Genomic DNA, 19,989 nt, shown 5'->3' on the forward strand with positions numbered 1-19,989 from the left:
TATATTTCTTTTACTGTATCTTTCTTTCTAAAGATATACAGCTTAGACCCGCCAAATAGCTCAGTGGATTAAAGTGCCTGCTTAGGTATACACAGCAGCTGGTGTTTGATCCCCGGCATGCTATGCCAGCCCCACCCGCGGGGCGCACTGAGACGCAGTTGAGACTGGGCATGGTGGCACGCACCTATAATCCCAGATCTAGGGAGGCTGAAAACAGGAAGATCACTACGAGTCTGATCTATGTAGAGAGACCCTATAGACCCTGTACTAAAATACAAAAATAAAAATAAAAATATACAGCATAGCTTTTCTATGAGGTGTTTACTGATACAATAATAGGGAATAGCATTCATATATAAGAAGAAAACGTAAGCATTTAATCAGAATATTATTTTATGGCTACCCTGACACCTAATTTAATTTTCCTGCTTATGCTAAGGCTAGGCTGCCCTTCACTTGTCCCCTTCAGATAACTAAGAGGAACAAGGGGCTGGGGAGGGCCAGACCCAGGTCTCAGGGGGATAGGCAGTATGGTTTTTTGGCTATGTACATAAGGTACTTTATTCTCCAGAGTGATCATGCCAAAATGGTTTGGGCTTGGACCAGTGTCCCCATATGTACAGAATTGAATAAAGTGGGTCTCTGAGCAGAAGTCTAATTTGCCTTGATGTGAAAGGAAGTGAGGATGGAGGTGAAGATTATAATCAAAGATGTGTTCAGTCCTGTGCTGCTTCTGGTCTGGAATGTAGGGAGGTAAGACAGTTCTCAGTGTAGTCACTTCCAGGCAGGAGATTCCTGCTGGGCTTGGAGGGCTTTCTGTACCACATCTTCCCACTGGGTATTCAATATCTCCTAAGCCCAGGCAGGAACCCCTGGCGCAGGCAGGCTTACTCCAGCCATTATCCTTTTCACCAGCTCTACGTGCTCTGGGTCCATGGGGATGGAACTGTGGCTGCTCAGAGCTGTAGCTCCCTCCTCATCTTTGTCATCACTCTCTAATGGGGGGTCTGGCAAATGTAGCACCAGGGCCTGGTTCCCATCCTGGATGTCAACAACTACATCTCCATTCCCCATGGGTACCAGCTCTACCTCTTCAGGTTTAGGATCTTAGTTCAGTGGTTTATAGGAGTAGCCCCCCGGGCCTGCCCCTGGGTCCTCCTGTTCCTCTTCCTGTTCTTCACTGCTCCAATCCCCAGTGCCCTCTGTGGGGCCCTGGTGTGGTCCCAGGTCCTCGCCTTGATTGGGGAAGATATGCTCAGGGCCCATGGTGTCTCCGATAGAACTGCTGCTGCCATGCTGTCTGGGGCTTCACTTCCAGCCAGGCAAGCGCCTGGGCCTTAATTATATTAAACATATTATAATCAGCATTATACTATAATCAGCATATTATATGGGCTTGCTTCTGATTTAATCTTGACAACAGAAATATTCAATATTATTCTTGTTTTTTAAACTGTGGAAATTTAGTCTTAGTAAGAAGAGCTTGAATTCTGTCCAATTCTCCCTAGTCCATGAGCACAGAAGGGTCAGTTTCCTAAAAAACTAATGAGGGCCTACTAAACAGCTAGTAAATTCGACTGGGATATTGAAGGTGGCAGTAAGCAGGAATCTGCATTGCTGACTCACTTACTTGTTGGTTGGTAATCTCAAAAAAATTTTTTAGAAATGCTGCTTTAAGACTTAGATATTTCTGTTGTGTGGTTTCTAGTAATAAGAGTTATTAGAAACAAAAGTTAGCCCCATGCATCATCTATACCTTTGTTTAGTAAAATAGATGCTCTGTCTTTGTAGTGGTTATAACGTAGCTATGGCTTATGTTCAATAAGAATTAGTCCTTGTTAGAACCTACATTGTTAATGGCCCAAAGAGGCCTTTACTTGGTAGCAGTATTTTTCGTATTTTTCCTTCCTTCTTTCCTTTCTTCTTTCATTTATATTTTCCTTTTTTTTTTTTTTTTGTCATTCTCCTCAGTTTAAGTTATCTGAGCTGTGTCACTTTGTATTTACCATTTATGTGCTATATGGGATAAACATGTATTTTTAGTATAATAAGTAAATTATAGTAGTTAACTAGTAGAAGAACAGATTTTCATAAATTGGATTATAAGTATGGAGTCTTTTTAGGAGGTAATTCAGTCTTCTTAAATTCTTTTTTTAGTCTCCTTACAAGTGTATTAGCTCCAAATAATTCTAAGTAGTATTATTTAAACTTATTTAGTATACCTATTTATTACTTAAACAATCTTACATTATTCTTGTACTTTCAATAGTGATTCTTTTCTGGCACACCGAGAAAGTATGCGGCAGATGATGAGAAGTTTTTCTGAACCTTTTGGAAGAGATTTGCTCAGTGTCTCTGATGGTCGACAGAGAGCTCGTAATCGTACAAGACGTGATGAGAGTGATGATTCCTTGACTGTAAGTTCTTTATTTTTAAGACATTTAAAGAGACAGTCCTGTGGGAATTTGAGAAAAATATTACAGAATTGAATATCCACAGTGATAGCATATGACTAATATGTGTTACAGAAATGTCTATTACCTAGAAAAGGAGTCCTGCTGAAAAGCTAAATCCTAGAATAATGACTTGTTACGTATATAAAATTCCACTGGCCTATCATAACTTTTAGAACCATAAGATTATATATTGCAACCAAAATTTAAGCCATTATTTTAATTTTTTCCCCTTATAATTTCCTCTTATGTTTTAAATTAGAGCACAAAGGAAATTTTTTCCTGATTCCACATACTTCTTTCTGAGGGGAGAAGAAGAGGAAGGTAGAAAGAGAGGGGAGGGGAAAGGGAAAAGAAAAATTAAGATTTATTACGGGCCCGGAGTGGTGATGTGCACCTATAATCCCAGCACCTAGGAGGCTGAGGCAGGAGCATTGCTGCAAGTTCTAGGTCAGCCTGGGCTACATAAGGCATTCAGGGGAAGCCTGAATTATACAGCAAGACCATCTAAAAAAACAAAAAAGATGTATTATGTATGGGTACAAATTTCCTATGATAAGTGTGATCATTTGTAAACTGGGTATGGTGGCACATGCCTGTAATCCCAACACTTGGGAGGCTGAGGCAGGAGGATCTTTGGGGGTTCAAGACCTACAAAGTGAGCTCAAGGCCAGCCTGAACTGTACAGCAAGACCCTGTCTCAAAAAGACAAAAAACAATTTTAAAATAGTTGTGAAATCCAAAATATAATGCTTTGTTGCACTAAGGACACTGATCTTCTGCTTAGATTTCTTGGATCTTCAAAGTTGAAATTAATCTTCATTTGTGGCCCAGAAGCCTTGCACACTGCAGTATATGCTCTTAAAAGTCTTAATTAAAAACAAGTCTGGAAAGTTATATACATCAACTAAAAGATGTTTATATATCATAATGATTTTTTTTTAACCTTGTTTATTTTTGTTACCTTTTCAGCCTCAGGAATGGCAGTTCTATAATAACAAATCCACAGGGGGTTCTATAAAGATGAGTGTCTGCAGTTGAAATGTGGATATTGGAATTCAGTAAACATTGAATTGGTCAAGTAGAAACTTCCAGAGTCTTCCAGAAAAGCATTTTCATATTTGCACTTTGTAGTAAGCATAACAAAGTAAAAGATCTGAGAACCTAAGATGTTTGATGAATGCAATTAATTTGCCACTTAAAATGAGTCTTCCGATCTTTTTCACGTATATTATCAGCAAGCAGTATATTCACATTCAAATTAACTTTTTGAAATTAGTGCAGTAGTACCATTATATATGTTTTCAGTGCTAATCAGTTTCTGCAACAGGTTAAAGTTAATGTTGTCAAATTGAGCAGAAAATGAATTATGAGCATTAAAGTCATTTGAGTATTAAAATATTTTAGATATCTGCTCCAGCTATAGCAAGGAAAGAGTAGGGTTATTTGTAGTATTTTATATTTATGAGTTACATGGGCTACTTACAGTTTTTATGGCATAAACAAGAAGTGACAGCTTTATTCCCTTCCTTCTAACTATAGAAATGAGACCTGTTTATAATTCAGCTGAAAATAGCTGACTGAAAGTGCCTAAGAGTACATTAGCTATAATGATGCTGGGCATGCACTGGAAGCAGAAATAGATGTTTCTTTCCCAGATACTTCTACTTAAAGTACTAAATGTTTTTTAAGAGATGGAATAAAAAATATATAGCAAAATAGAGAAATTACTGTGAAACTTAAGTGTGAAAGATTCTTAATTTAGAACTTTGTATTTTCTGTGTGTCATATTTGTGTTGCCAAAATGCCTTTTAAATCAGGAAGAAACCACACGGAAGATATTAAATGATTGCATAAGTGTAATGATTGGATAAGAAAAGTCAAAGAGGAAAATAATTCTAAATACAAAAGAAGGCAAATATCAACATTTGAATGAAAAATTGTTCTCATACTTGGGCTATAATAACAAAATACCTTAGATTTTTAACTTGTAAATAAGATTTATTTTATTTTTATTTTTATTTTTTTGCGAAACTAGGGATTGAACTCAGGCCCTTGTGCTTGCCGGGGAAGCACTTATTCCACTGAGCCATCTCCATGGCCCCCATTGTCTTGTCTTGAGACAAGGTCTCACTACGCAGTTTCAGCTGGCATTGAGCTTACTTCATAGCCCAAGCTGTTCTGGAATTCGTAAAGATCCTCCTCCTACCTCAGCCTCCCCAGTGCTGGGCTTTCAGGCCTGTTTCACTATGCCAGGCATGGTGCATACCTAGTGGAACTGTCTCCAAAAAAAAAAGAAAGAAAAACCAAGGGAAGAAATCCAATTTTCTACTGATTTAAAACAATGTCCAAGGAATACAATAAATAAAGATATCTATATTTCTATGTACCATTTATGAGTTGGTCTTTGAGAAGTATTAATTTTTTTATCTAATATGTCTACCAGTCTTTGAGACTTTTTGTTAATGTAGATAAAATTTAATTTTTAATTGGTTAAAGACAAGATTAATGGATCTTTTAAAAATTATCTCCCCTCATTGAGCAAAGGAAAGATGATTTAATCATTACACCTTATACTTTAATTAATTTTAGTGTACATTTGCATTTCCTTTGAAAAATGTTGATATTAATCCTTAAATACTTTTTCCTTCAGCTGCCCTGCTAGAAAAGTCACATTTTCAAGTAGTATATGGCTTTCCTGTCAGGCTCTAAAATAAATAAAAGCAGATACAATAACTTAAAAAAATACATTGAGACTTTTTTAATCTGTCTGGAGTCTATAATATTAGTACCTCTGAGATATGTAGTTATACTGTGTATTTTTTAATATTTTTCAAGGATTACTATATCATAATACAACTAACATTAATTGAATATCTTTCTAGGCAACAAGCTTTTCTCTTGTGCCTTTTGGGAGTTTTGGTGGCATGGTTCGTATCATAAGACACATCATTTCTAGCAACATTTTCTGACAAGTATTTATTTTTCATTTACTAAAGCAAACTGAATTGGCATGCATCTTGCTAACTTTCATAATGGCTTTTTAGTATTTGTATTGAGAACCTCTCTTTTATGTTTAAAATTTGGAGTGTTTAGGCTTGTTTTCTGAAGTAAGTCATAAAATATAAAAAATCAGTGTCTCAGTTACTCTTCTCCTGTTGCTAGTACAAATACCCGACACCCAAAATGAAGGAAGGAAAGGTTTATTTAGCTCACAGTTATTGGAGTTTCAGTCCACATTTGGCTGCCTCCAAGGCAGAATGGCATATGGCAGAAAGCAACCATTTATGGGGGTGGCAAAGAGCAAGAGAGCAAGAGAGGAGTAGCAGCAACAATGGCAACAGAGAGTAAGTCTTGTCTCCCTTATGGGCTGGGTGTAGCACTCACACCCAAAGCAGCATTTATATCCATAATCCCAGCAGCAGTCACACCTATAATCCCAGTGGTTCATGAGTTAATCACAAACTGCAGAACTGTGCCTCAATGACTGTATGGGGTTTAGGGGGGGACAAATACACACAAATCATAACAACCAGTCTTCAAAAATAAAAAAACAGACTCTGATAGATACACCTTGGATTTGCAAGGCTAATCCCCACAGTTGTGTTTGAAAGTCAAGGATTTCCACATACCCTTCACAGGCCTCCAAGAGGTAAGAAAGCATATTTGGAAAACTATTCAAGTTAGAGCTTTCTTTAGGGTTTCCTTGCCAGTGTGTCCATACTGTGTTTTATTGCTCTGACACAAGGCTGCTTTGCAAGTCTTTTCTCCCATTCCTGGTTCTCTGGGCTGTGGTCTTGTGTTTATGTTACTCTTTTCCAGTCCACACAGAAGCATCTGAAGAACAGTAGAGAAGAGCGTGATTTTGGAGCATTTTTATCTATACTGTCATGAAAAATTTCTTTTTATTCTTTCATGCTGGGTTTGAACTCTTTATTACTCTGAAGTTTGACACATAATATTTGTTCTTCCTGACCAAAGTGGGATATCAGTAAAATGATGGGGAAATTCAGTGTGCTATGGGAGCACAGATTGAAAAGGATTTAACTTGAACCTTCTGAGGTAGTGTGGGGTGGGGGGTGAGGTCAGAGAAGACTTCATCAATCTTAAGGATTAGTAGGAGTTAGGTAAGAAAAGCCAGGTGGAAGAACAAAGAGGGGATGCAACACAGGAAAGTAACATGTACACAGATTCAAAGCCTGGGGAACTAAAAGATGTTCAGGGTCACTTGACCCTCATTAATATAGATGACTTTGACAAGGTAAAGACCTTTTGGAGCCATAGTAAACATATGCACATTATCTTAGAAGTAAGAGAAGCAATTGATGGATTCTGTCATTAATGTGATAACAAATTTTTATTCTCTTTTCTTAAAGATGATTAAGTCTAGAGGAAAGAAAAAGAAGGGGCTATAGTGGAAGCAGGAAGGTGAAGAGGCTGTTGGAAGCATTTTATATAAAGTATTAGTAATGGCTTATATTTGGTAGTGGCCATGATTATAAGAAAAAACTCATTTGAAAGATGAAGATATGAGTGGTTGGAATTTGGTAATTCATTGGATTGAAGGAGCAGTAGAAAGGTAAAAGGGAAGTATGGAATGCCTCTTCTGCAGGAGAGATTTAATAGATGAAAATGCTACTAGCTGAAAAACAGAACGGTGCATCCATGCAGATATGAAAGTATAGTTGTCAAAACAGTCATTTCAGATTAGAGTGTTTTACTTTTGAGGCATCTGTGGATTGCCCAGGTCAACAGTTGGATATATGTGTATGAGTTGAGCTAGTTTTTCTTTCTTTGCTGTGCCTCCTTATGACAGTTAAGGACTTTACTACTGAGCTCTATTCTCAACCCAGGGTCAGAGGTTATGTAATTCATGCATCAAACATTTCATAGCCATTTTATGTGCCATGAATTATTTTTAAGTGTTAAGGATATAATTATATAAGGCAGAAAATGTAGCCCTGCACTCAAATTTTTATAAAGAATACAGACAATAAGTAACAAAATAATTTCAAACAGAAACACAGCTCTGACAGGGATGAAGCATAGTATTGATACAGAGAACATGAGAAGCGAAGCTAAGGGTAGACGGGGGACATGAGAGACCTTTCTATGGCAGTGATTCTTGAATGATGAGAAGCAACTAACAATGCAAAAAATCAGGAGATAGGGCTGGGGAGATACCTCAGTGGTCTAAGCACTTGCCTGGCAAGCGCAAGGTGATCCCCAGTACCACATGCTGTGCAGGCCCTGACCACCAAAACTGGGCATGGTGGTGCATGGCTGTAATCCCAACACTGGGGAGGCTGAGACAGGAGGATCACTAGAGTCTGAGCTTCATAGTGAGACCCTATGCCAAATAAATACATAAAAGATTTTTAAAATAAAAATCAGGAGATATAGCATTCAAGGCAGAGAGCGGAACACATATACAAAATTTTCAAAGGCCTTACAAGCCCAGTAGACTCAGCTCCAAACCATGGAACAAGTACAGACAGCCCTTTTGGTGGGAATTTTAACAGTGAACTGAGAATATGTTAGAGTATTTCAAAATAATCTATTCCTCCTCCTTTTTTTCTTCTCCTTTTTTTGAATTAAACCTCCATTTCTTACAAATTATCTTTTGTGTAGGTCCTAACTCTCAATTTAGTGTTTTAAAAAATTGAGAATATTTATTTGTAATCAATCTCTGAAATAAGATTAATTCTACTTAAGGATGTTATGTACTCAGAGATTTATCAGTGTCTCCTCAAATCTAGGTGCCTTTGTTGTTCCCCACTATATTGAGTTCAGGTTTTAAGAGAAATTTGTTTTTCCCTTTTTACAAGCAGTAAAAACATAATAAAAGGCAGAACTAGGGCTTTAATAATTCTTTACTGAGATCAAGCTTGATTCTCAGTGAGAGAATCTCTAAGGGAGACAGAACTAGCAGCATGGAACCACAGGATGCAGAAGGCTCCTGCTTGAGCACAGGAAGAAGCTCTCTAACCAGGCAACTCCCATTGTTTTTAATAGTAGAGGATGCATCAGGAGACACTAGCATGTAGTCTAACCTTTATTTTTTGGTGAGTATTGCAGTTAAAAAAAAAAAATCTAAAATCAATACCAGATATTTTCTAGAGCAAATTGTTTCAACCTTAGCACTGCTGACATTTTGGACCAGACAGTTCTTTTGTTCTGGGAGCTGTCTTGTGCTTTTTAGGGTATTTAGCAGCACTCAGGCCTCTACTCACTAGATGGCAATCACATACCTCTCTCAAATGTTAACCACCGCAGAATAAATATAGTTATTGTCAGATATCCCCTGGGCATCAAAATCAATTTTGTCTGAGAAATGGAGGAATTCTTAACCTCATGCTTTGAGGCTTATTGATACAGTGGATTGATCTCTTTCACCTGGACCCTAACTGATGAGACGAGGGCTGGCTACTTGAGAGGCAGCTTCTGTCAGCCATGTGAGGAGGTACCCAAAGTTTAACTTGTTTGCATGATGGGATATTGAGAGGAAGGAGGAAGAATTTAAATGCTGTCTCATGCTAGCACTGTTCCAGTCCCAAAATATAGCACTTGGTATTTAATATCAATTAAACTGTTTGAAGAATGCTGACAAATGTGTATGTATATTCATATTTACATGCATGTATAAATGTGTGATACAGTATAATTTACAGTCCTACAATTCCCTAATTTCCTTGATCATTTACATTGGCTGTTTGGCATTTTGCATATGGTTCAGTCTGTTTAAAAAATCATTCTCATTCAATAGCCCTTCAGTTATTTCTGCCTGGTTGGTTGGTGCATGAGATCCCACTACATGAATAGGGAAAAACTTGCTTCAGCTGTTTTTGAAAGATTGACTTGCTCTTTTGTGTTGTACTTGTAGTTAATGCCATTACTTCCTAATATTCTTTAGCATACAGATGTCAGCCCTTTTCAGGCAATGGACCGAATGATGTTAAATATGCGAAACAGTATGCAGGAATTACAAAGAAACTTTGTAAGTACTAAAACTAATGTGATGGGAATATTATTATGGCAGTTATATATACCCCATGTTATAGTGATTTTCAAAATTTTTTAAACTACAGTCTATAATAACTAAAAGGAAAATCTTACATAATTAACCTATATGTAGCAGTTGTACACTTTATACATAAAACAAAGTATATTCATGAGAAAAGATACACTACTTACAGTGTGTGCTGATAGTTTCTGTTTTACTCCATGTTTTAAAACTCATATCCCACTGAATTTATTTCATAACCTACAGTTTTGAAAAACAACATTGGTTAATGTTCATAATTTTAAAAATTCAACCTTAAAAACATTTGTTCTGCTCTTATAAGTAAACATTTATATGAGTTTTCATGATTTATAACCTGTCTACTGAAAATGATTTGTAGCCTCTAAAATATGTTTACTGAAACTCTGAAAACAAATATTTCAAGAATGTTGTTTAGGTACTAGATTAGATCCATACAATCCAAATACTGTGCTTATAAGCTAGATCTAATACTCATACTTTTCTATTCATAATATTAAAATAACTTGATTCAATCTGAAATTTTAAATCACTCTGTTTATCCAGTTTGGATTTTATGAATCATTTCAGAATGGCTAAATGAAACTTTACAGAGCATAACTAATCATCACAAGGTTGGCAGTATTATACACAAGATTCAACCACAGGTTATGGACATATCACAGGTTTTAAGGGCACAGCGTCTTTATTTAAATCTAAGGACAAAGACTCAATGATTTAAGGATATCTGAGCAGATCACTTGTTATGCTTTCTTAAAAAGAATGGGAATTTGTATCAAAACTAAAGGAGGTTATCGGGGTGACAACTGGATAAAGAATATTGGTGGGGGGCCGGGGAGATAGCTCAGTTGAAGAAGTGCTTCCCTGGCAAGCACAAGGGCCTGAGTTCAATCCCCAGTTCCGCAAAAAAAAAAAAAAAAGAATATTGGTAGTTTACTAGTACAGATAGCTAGTGTTGTTACTTATTTAAACCCTTTGGCATTAATTCTTCATATTTGACCTGACTTTGTTTATGATCTCTTTTTGTCTGTAGGATCACCTTTCAGTGGATCCAAATGGACATTCATTTTGTTCTTCCTCAGTAATGAGTTATTCCAAAATAGGAGATGAGCCACCAAAGGTTTTCCAGGCCTCAGCTCAAACCCGTAGGGCTCCAGGAGGAGTATGTATTTATAAGCATTCTTAGAGCTTTATCATGTTGTGGGGTGATGGGTTGCCTACATCAAATATTATTACACTTGATCTGGTAAAGAGTGGCAGGGTGGGGACAGAGGCATAATGGTAAGGCCTTCATCTGGGAAAACCACTAAAGTTCAGTTGTCTTTAAGGAATGAATGACTTTTTGTTTGTTCCCTCTACCCCCACATCCATAAAGATGACTTCTCTTATGTAATTACCTATTTTTTTCATCTTCACATATTGACAAGATAACCATAAAAATATTTGTTTCATAAAATAAATGTCTACCTATAGTTAATATTTTGACTAAATGAAATGTTTCAAGTATACAGAAAAGATATTTGAATAAACTGCCACCCAGTTTATTCAAATCATAACATTTTTCTCTTTTTGGTTCTGATTATCTTTTTTTTTTTCAGTACTGGGGACTGAATTCAGGACCTTGCACTTGCTGGGCAAGCACTTATTCTACTGAGCTCTCTCCCCGGCCTCTGATTATCTTTTTTAATTTTCTTTCTAAGCAAAAATGTTACAGATGCAATTAAAGCTCCCAGTGTACTCCTCCCAGTCCCTTTTCTGTTCTCGTTTTTTCTGTGTCTGAAATTTATCATTATTATACATATTTTCATAATTTTACTATTTAAGTACACATCCTAAAACATACTGGATTATTTTTTAGGAATCTGAACTTTATATAAGTTGTATTATTATTGCATACATCCTTGGAACTTGCCCTGGCTCAGTAATATGCTTCTAAGATTTATTTAAAGTTGATACGTTAAATTTTTTTAAAAGTTGATATATTATAGTCCTAGTTTATCTGTTTTATCTTCTATATACTATTCAAAATATAAATAGTGCACAAGTTTTTAATCTATTTTTCTGTTATGTCAGTGTATCTAATTTTGCACTAAATTATCCTTATATAGGTCTCCTTGTAAAATACCTAGAATTGGTATTGCTGGGTTATAGGGTATGTGCACATTCATCTTCATTTAGAAACTACCAGGTTACCATAGTGATTATAACTGCTCACTTCTACAAACTGGTGTGAATTGAATGTGAATTCCCACTCCTCCATTTCCTTATTAGAACTTAGAGTGGACCAGGGAGATAGCTCAGCAGCATAAGCACCTGCCTGGCAAGTGTAAGGTATTGAGTTCAATCCCTAATGCAAGAAATAATAATAATAATAATAATAATAATAATAATAATAAATAACTTATGGGAAAAGTTTTGATTTTCCAGACTAAAGAATGGGAATTAGTTAATTTTTAGGACCCCCATATAATTTTTTAGTTCTCTCATACCTTTAATGATACTCTTGCCATAGCTCTGCAAATTCATCTTAGACATTTTAATCTTGACTTGCTAAGAGTGACAGTCTTAAATGTAAATGATATAAAGATGTCTCATAGCTAATCTTGTTAATCTTTGACTATCATAAATATTCTAATAACATTTCCATACAGTTAATAGGGGGAAATGATAAGATTCACACCTATCAACATGATTGATGAATAGTTGACATTACTTGTAGGACTGTAGCATGCACTTCCATCTATTACATTGTCAAAGACAGTATTAAAGGCCCTGAGTTTTAAATAATTAAGTCCTTCTTTATTAATATTTTATTATAATTTGGAAAAAGTTAAATTGCATTCATTATATTTGTCCTAGACATTTTTATTTTAAACATTTCAGGAAATATCAGAGAGCCATTATCATAATTGTACTATAAATTGATAATAGAATTAAGTATAGTTACTTTTTTAAAAAATGTGGTAGTAGGGACAGATTCTAATTGAGCTATAGTCTCAGCCCTTTTTTTATATTGAGATTGGGTTTCTCTAAGTTACAAATTGGCCAGGTGGGATTCAGACTTGTGCTCCTCCTGCCTCAACCTCCCAGAATGCTGAGATTATAGGTCTGTGCCATAATACCCAGCTAGTTACTCATTATTTTTAGAAGGGTAGATCTGTGGTTTTACTTTAATAAGGGACAAGACTCTAAGGAATGTAGAAGTCAATTTTTATATATTTAAATACTTTTTGTTTTATTTTTACAGATAAAGGAAACCAGGAGAGCAATGAGAGATTCTGACAGTGGACTAGAAAAAATGGCTGTTGGTCATCATATCCATGATCGAGCTCACGTTATTAAAAAGTCAAAGAACAACAAGACTGGAGATGAGGAGGTCAATCAAGAGTTCATCAATATGAATGAAAGTAAGTTATTACAAAAGAATTCTTTCCCAAAAAGTTAAACTGTTTAATCAGCTTCATTTGCAGAACTTGATTAATTTTCTTATTGAGATGTTTCATAAGATGTAAGTTATGAAGAATATGTGTGAGGAATGCTCTGTCAAAGTAATAAAGTTGTGGTTTAATCATTTCATAATGATGTTTTTAGTGTTTCTTTGGCAGTGTGGGGCATTATTTATTTTCTTGTTTTATACTTGGAAAATAGAATTTTTAAATGGCTTTGTAGTAATGGTGCCAATAAGTAAAATGAGTTTTAAATGATTTTCATCAAGGAAGTACATTTGAAAATTAAGAAGAAAATAAAATTCATCTCTAATCCCAACTCCAAATAAATACTATTAATGATTTAGTGTGTTTACTGTTAGTTTTATGTATTGTAAACATGTAATAATTGTATAGTTCATATTATGCTTATTTTAATTCACCATTATAATTGTAAAAATAACCTATTATCTTATTTTTAAAAGTTGGTATAAGTGTAAACCTAAATGTTTTATCATTATTAGGTCATAATTTACTTAAACCATTTTGTATTTTGAAAACCTAGGTTTTTGTATAGCTTTTAATTCCTGGTCTATGGTAGATAATATATATCTCATCAAGTAAGTCTTTTATTTTCTAGATTTTTATTCTTTCTTTAATTTATTTAAGGCCTTCAAGTATCCTAATCCTTCTCATTATAATATTAATTATACTAAATACTTTCAGTTTGTATCAAATTTTATTAATTATTCTTACTTTAGTAGTAATATTCTGTTATTTATATTTTAATTTAAAAGTTAAATTATATTGAAATCTAGTCATATTCACCTATTTTCAGTGTCTCTGTTGAGTAATGTTAATTATAGTAAAAGGTTTAAATTATATTATTTTAGAAAAAGAAATTCTATTAAAATGGGTTTGATAAAATTATTCTTCTATAAGATGGTAGCCACAATATCTTGTCCTTCCTTAATTGTAAACTTTATAATTTCATCATCTAAATCTATATTGACTACTTCACCATAAGTAACATGTTGCAGAAACTTTTAGTTTAGAAATACATTATTAGAAAGGTAGTATGACAACAAAAGCTATCATCTATGTATCATTAGATTACCTTCTTCCATGACACCATAAGGGAACAGTCAGATTGCTCATTGACAACAGAATCATGAGGTCAAATTAGACAGGAGGCTGTAAGGTGCATGGGAAGCCAGCCCTAGGAGGAGTGTCTCAGAACAGGAATGCCACTGTGAGATGATTCAGAGACAGACCATGGCTGAGTGTGACTGGCTCAACCAGTGCATTGGCTGACGAGACTGGTAAGTGAAAAATCAGATCATCAGTAGGAATGGAGGAACAAAAAACAAGAAAAGAAATATTAACCTAATCTGAGTATTTGAAACAGCTTCCTGCGTCTGCCTTGAGGGTAAGCTGATGAAAACCCAAGGCCAGTGTGAAGTATGGGGGAAGCCAAGCACTAACAGTTGATACCTAAGTGTTATATTCCTTTTATTTTTGTTTGATGTAGGTGATGCTCATGCATTTGATGATGAGTGGCAAAATGAGATTCTGAAGTATAAACCAGGGAGACAATGGCACAATCTAGAAAACACTAGAATGCAAAGTGTTGGTCATGAGAATTTGGGAACCAGAGAACTTAAAAGAAGGTAAAAGATATTTTAAACTATTTTTAAAGAAGACTTAGAAGAAATGTTATGTTATATAGTATCTGTCTGTATACATTTCATGTATATTAGATATTTTGGAAAACTTTTGCAGAAACTTTAGCTTCCCTTGGAATAGCTGAGGAAAACAAATGTCTTAAAGGCATGTATTAAAATAAGGGATCATTATACATGTAGTACTATTCTGGAATTGTAAGTTAAAATTTGTTTATGTACTAAAAAATGGAAAACAATAACTGTTCCTATTGAAGTTACACCCCAGAGAGACACAGGCTTAGTCAGGCTTTAAAACAAAAGCTGTTTTAGGCTGTAAGAGACTGGAGGGTTATAGCAGAAGATAGAAACCTGTACAGAAGCATGGAAAGGGAGCAGCAAGTAAATCAGAAGAATGTGCCTTCATCTGTTGTTCTTGAGTCCTCGGATCTAACCATCTCTACTGGGATAACACGGAATCTTAGTGTGTTTTGATTTCTATTTCCCTAATAGCCAAGGAGGCTAAACGTTTTTCATGTATCTATTAGCCATTGATATCTCTTCTTTCGAGAAATATTTACTCATTTAAATTGCCTATTTTTGAGTGAGTCTTTTATTTTTGGGGAGGGTCACCTAATATGTATTATCTTTTCTAGCTATTAGTCCTCTAAAGAGAAGCTGGCAAAAAAAAGAAAAAAAATGTTCCCATTGTATAGATTGTCTCCTCACACTGCTGATTGTTTTCTTTGCTATGCAGAAACTTTTAAGTTTGGTACAACCCCATTTGTAGATTCTTGGAATTTCTTGTGCGATTGGGATTTTGTTCATGAAGTTCTTGCCTGTGCTTAGGAGTACAGCAACACACATGAGCCAAACACCTCTCACAAGCCCCACCTCTGAACACAGGAGGCTTTTGGAAAAGTCTAGACCTAAGCCCTAATATCTAGTTTGGGTATTGGCAATACTAGCTTCATGGAATGAGTATGTCAGTGTTCCTTTTCTTTCAATTTCATGCAAGAGTTTGAGAAGTATTGGTGTTACTTCTCTGAAGTTCTGACAAATTTGATTCCTGGGCTTGTCCTACTTGCTACTGTTTTATTATTGTTTCAGTTTCATTGCCTATTATTAGTCTGTTCGGGGCTTTTATATCTTCTTGGTTCAAGATTATTGTCATATATGTCTAGAAATTTATCCATTTCTTCTAGATTCTCCATGCGGGATCTCACAGGCATGGACAGTGCAAGCCCTTGTGGTTCTCTCAGCAATCCCTCAAGGGTTTCAGATCCCCAACCAGGATCTTGTCCTGTGTTCCTCTCTGTCTCTTGGGCTCCATGTTCCCTGCCTTCTGAGTGCTTCTCTGACTTGCACTTTCCTTAGTGAGAGGGCCACCTGCCAGTCAGAGGAGAGGTGAGACAGGTGGGCCCTGGGCCCTGGCTGCTGGGCTGGCACTATGCTGCACTTGGCTTCTCAGCAGGGGTAGTAGTGGGAACTTGTGACAGTTTGTTCCTTGGCTGTGGGCTCTGAGTAGTGCAGGGATGGGAAGCAACCTTGCTTCTTATTCTACAGAGCCCTGTTGTTGGATTTCATGAGATGAACTCTGGTGGACCTTGGTGTGAGTCTTGAGTGGCTGATGAGTGCTACTGCCCCTAGCTCGCCTCACCAGGATCCTTTTGGCTTCTATTATAATTAATTTATTATAAGTGACCATCATACTGTACAGCAAGGTTTAAGCTGTAAACATATCTATATAATAGCCTTTGCTTTCTTAAATTGAACCCCAGGTCCCTACACCTACTTGTAGGTGCTTTAATCTGCTTTCTTAAATGTTCAGTAAAGTAGTCTGTATCATATTTTTGAAAGCTATTAAGGTACTGTACTTTTAGGATAAAACTGTCCTTAATTTATTTATCAGCATGTTCAGTTTGTAGTGACTTTTAAGCCATTGACCTTTTAAAAAATAATACTAAGCCTGGTGTGGTGGTACATGCCTATAAGCTCAGCACTCTGGGAGGCAGAAGCAGGAGGATCGCAAGTTCAAGCACAGCCTAGGCAATTCAGCGTGACCTAGAGAAGATACGCTTCAAATTCAAAAATAATTTTTTTAAAGGGCTGGAGAAGTAACTTAGTAATGCAAAGGCCCTGAGTTGAATCCTCAGTCTCTTCTCACCATAAATACAAAAGATACTAATGATCTTACATGTATCTCTCAGGGAGAAACGTCTTCAGAGTCCAGCCATCGAAAATAAAAGAAGATCAGATGTTTTTGTGGACAAACTCAACATCAAGGGATCACCTGTGAAAATCAACAAAAAATAAATAGCCTTCTTGCATTTGATTTGTTAAGTTTGGATTGTTTTAACAGAGAAAGTAATGGTGCTGGGTGTTATATACGTAAGACCAATTTCCTGTTGTTAAATCAGTACTGTACTTTGCAACTTTCTTCTGTTATCTGAATGTTGTTGGAAGTTCCTAGCTTTGTATTGTTCCTACTTTAGGAATAAAACTTTGATTTTCAGTGTGATTAAATGGTTAAACATTCTTTTTTTTTTTTTGTATTTTAGGGAAGGGTCTACAGGGTGTTCAAGGTCTCACTACTACATCGGACTGGTTGTGTTTGGCCTGTTTACAGCCTCCCAACAGCTGGGATTACAGGTGTGCGCCACCACACCCAGTCTCAATTGTGGTTCATGGCATGCCCAGGGATTAAACCTCCCGCCCCTGTGCCTACTTGCAGGTGCTTTAATCCACTGAGCTATTTGGCCAGCCTTGGTTAAACATTCTTAAAACTCTTTAAGACATACTAATTTCTAAAGCCCATATCCTGATTTTGCTTTCTGAATTACTTTTGCATTGGCTGTGTTCTTGTACATTTATCAAGGTTAATTGTAGAGCTGGTTCTATTATTTATAGTTACACGAAAGCAAAATCTTAAAAATGGGTCCAGTTTCCACCCCCACCATGGTAGGATGATATGAGCCAAGAGTGTGCACACACCTCCCATTTTAGCCCTGCACATGGTGTGGCAGAGGGAAGGCAACGTCACAGCCAGCTTGGACTACATACAGAGACCTTGTTTCAGAAAAAGCAAACACACACAAAAATTATACTAGAGTGATGTTAATAAAGGTTTAATTAGCTTATCTCAAATTTTATACTATTTTATAGGCCACTAGCTTAAAGCTTTAAAAATAATAAATCTAATACTAGTACTATTATGCAAGTAATAATAAAAGCTTTATTAATAATAAAGGTAAGATTAGTACCATTATGTAAAAATTATTATTAGTTATTTTGATAAAGTCAAGAATTAAATAGTTCATTTTTAAAGAAAATGTTCCAATTGCTAATGTACATAAATTTTTTGTTATTTCTTTATACATTATATTCTTTTTTGTTTTACATTACATAACATTCAAAGTAATTCCTGTTCTCTTTTCTCTTTAACTTCTTAAGGTGGCACATTTCGGTTCTTTCCCACAAAGGAATTTAACCTACTCCAAGGTTAACATTTTGAAGTTGGAGAGTCCTTGGAGGAACTCTGCTTCACCCTTTTTTGACATTTAGCAAAATGCATTTGTTAGTGTGAAGACTAGCATGATCAAGGGTGTCAGAATATGTTAGAAGGTGTTTCTGAGTAAAATGTTAAATAATTCAGTTGTTCCTCTTTTTAATTGTACCATTTAAAAATTCAGCCTAACTTTTTGACTCAAGAATTCACACATCAATCTATTTTTATAAAGGCTAGGGAAGAAATTTATAAGAATAAAAAATCTGAACTCTTATTTGTTGTCTAGGATCAAAAACAATCCACTACCAAGGTGTAATTCGAAGTATTTTTCTTTACAAGTTAGAAGCAATATTATGTGACTCTCTAGTTTCCTGTATTCTCTACCTGATAATTTTCCTAGTCTGTCCTTGTGCCTTTAGTCACTAAAATAAGATGCAAATGTATTAACTCATTTTGAAAGTGAAATTAATTCAGCATGCATTAGTTAAAATAGACCTTTTATGCATAGTTTTGTATACTAATACCATATAGGGTATAAGTTTTAAACAATTTTGCATGAATTTATTTGATAGAGCAAAGTCTCAATAAATACTCTCCTTTTGTCTAAATAATTAACAGTGATCATTTCAATCATTATGTTCAAATCTGAAATCATACTTCAGTAAATTATTGTGTTTAGGGGCTGGCCAGATAGCTCAGTGGATTAAAGCATTAAAGCGCCTGCAAGCAGGTGCTGGGGGAAGAAGGTACTCAATTCCCGGGCCTGCCATACCCAGCCCCACCCCCAGGACATGCTGAGACTGCAATTGAGACTGGGCGTGGTAGCATACGCCTATAATCCCAGCTCTTGGGAGGCTGTAAACAGGTGGAGCACGCCCAGTCCCATCTAGTAGTAAGACCCTGAACACCCTGTAGACCCTTCCCTAAAATAAAAAAAATTGAAAAATAAAATAGTGTTTAGTGTAACACCTTTACATCATATAACATTTAAAGAATTTTTACATACTTTTCCTCTCAATTTGTTTATCATGGAAATCAAATTGAAATAAATTTAATAGTATTAACAAATTGAAATATGCATATATAAAAATTTTATATATATATTTTATTTGATATAGGGTCTTGCTATTTATTTGATATAGGGTCTTTATTTGATATAGGGTCTTTTATTTATTTGATATAGGGTCTTGGACCTGTAGTGACTCAGTGATCCTCTTTTGTCTTAACCTCCTCCGTACTGAGATTACAGGTTTGCACCACCATGCCTAATTTTTATGGCCAGTACGGTGCTTCTGGGGTAGCAAAGCATGTGGAATTGGGGATCAAACTCAGGTCCCTGCACCTGCCGGGAAGGCGCTTAGATGGCCTACCTATCTCTCCAGCCCTCTATATATTTATTTTTATGCCAGGATGCTTTTTCTTAGTGGAAATTTACAAAAGATGTAACAGGTACAAGGGGCTTGGGAGATGGCTCAGGAGTAAGCACTTCCCTGGTGAGCACAAGGGCCTGAGTTCAATCCCCTGTGGTTCCACCAAAAAAATAAAAAAATCCCCTTGGCCATACCCCGCCCCCCCCAGGGTGTGCTGAGACTGCAGTTGAGACTGGGTGTGGTGGCGCATGCCTGTAATCCCAGCTCTTGGGAGGCTGTAAACAGGCAGATCACTACAAGGAGTCAGATCTAGTAGTGAGACCCTGAACACCCTGTAGACCCTTCCCTAAAATACAAAAAAATAAATTTACTAAAATTGTATGCACTAAAGCTCCGCTTAAATTGCTAACAATTGATGTGGACTTTGGATTTAGAAAGCCACTGTCTCCTTCAATTTAGAAAGCCATTGCCCTTTCTTTAAAATTGCTTCAGTTTTAATCCCAGAAACAGGTGTTAGCAGCAACCATTTT

General features: G+C 35.9%; 1 protein-coding gene and 1 pseudogene across 3 annotated transcripts in view; one reads left to right on the forward strand and one right to left on the reverse strand.

Moving 5' to 3' along the window:
* Window positions 1–17,169, forward strand: part of Mlf1 (myeloid leukemia factor 1) — a 40,399-nt gene extending 23,230 nt beyond the window's left edge. The window contains exons 2-8 of one of the 3 annotated variants that reach the window (XM_023699710.1): window positions 2,270–2,417; window positions 5,339–5,383; window positions 9,367–9,450; window positions 10,529–10,657; window positions 12,743–12,902; window positions 14,452–14,590; window positions 16,792–17,168. In XM_023699710.1, the coding sequence (XP_023555478.1) occupies window positions 2,270–2,417; window positions 5,339–5,383; window positions 9,367–9,450; window positions 10,529–10,657; window positions 12,743–12,902; window positions 14,452–14,590; window positions 16,792–16,897 (811 nt within the window). In that variant the 3' untranslated portion in view covers window positions 16,898–17,168. Of the gene's footprint in view, window positions 1–2,269; window positions 2,418–5,338; window positions 5,384–9,366; window positions 9,451–10,528; window positions 10,658–12,742; window positions 12,903–14,451; window positions 14,591–16,791 lie in introns of all 3 variants that reach the window. The other 2 variants (XM_023699711.1, XM_004639839.2) reach the window with 2 other exon arrangements.
* On the reverse strand, window positions 775–1,615 carry LOC105743302 (annotated as a pseudogene).
* Window positions 17,170–19,989: the final 2,820 nt, after the last annotated feature.

This window comes from Octodon degus, unplaced genomic scaffold (assembly GCF_000260255.1).
Source record: "Octodon degus isolate 3935 unplaced genomic scaffold, OctDeg1.0 scaffold00115, whole genome shotgun sequence".
NCBI classification, from domain to species: Eukaryota; Metazoa; Chordata; class Mammalia; order Rodentia; family Octodontidae; genus Octodon; species Octodon degus.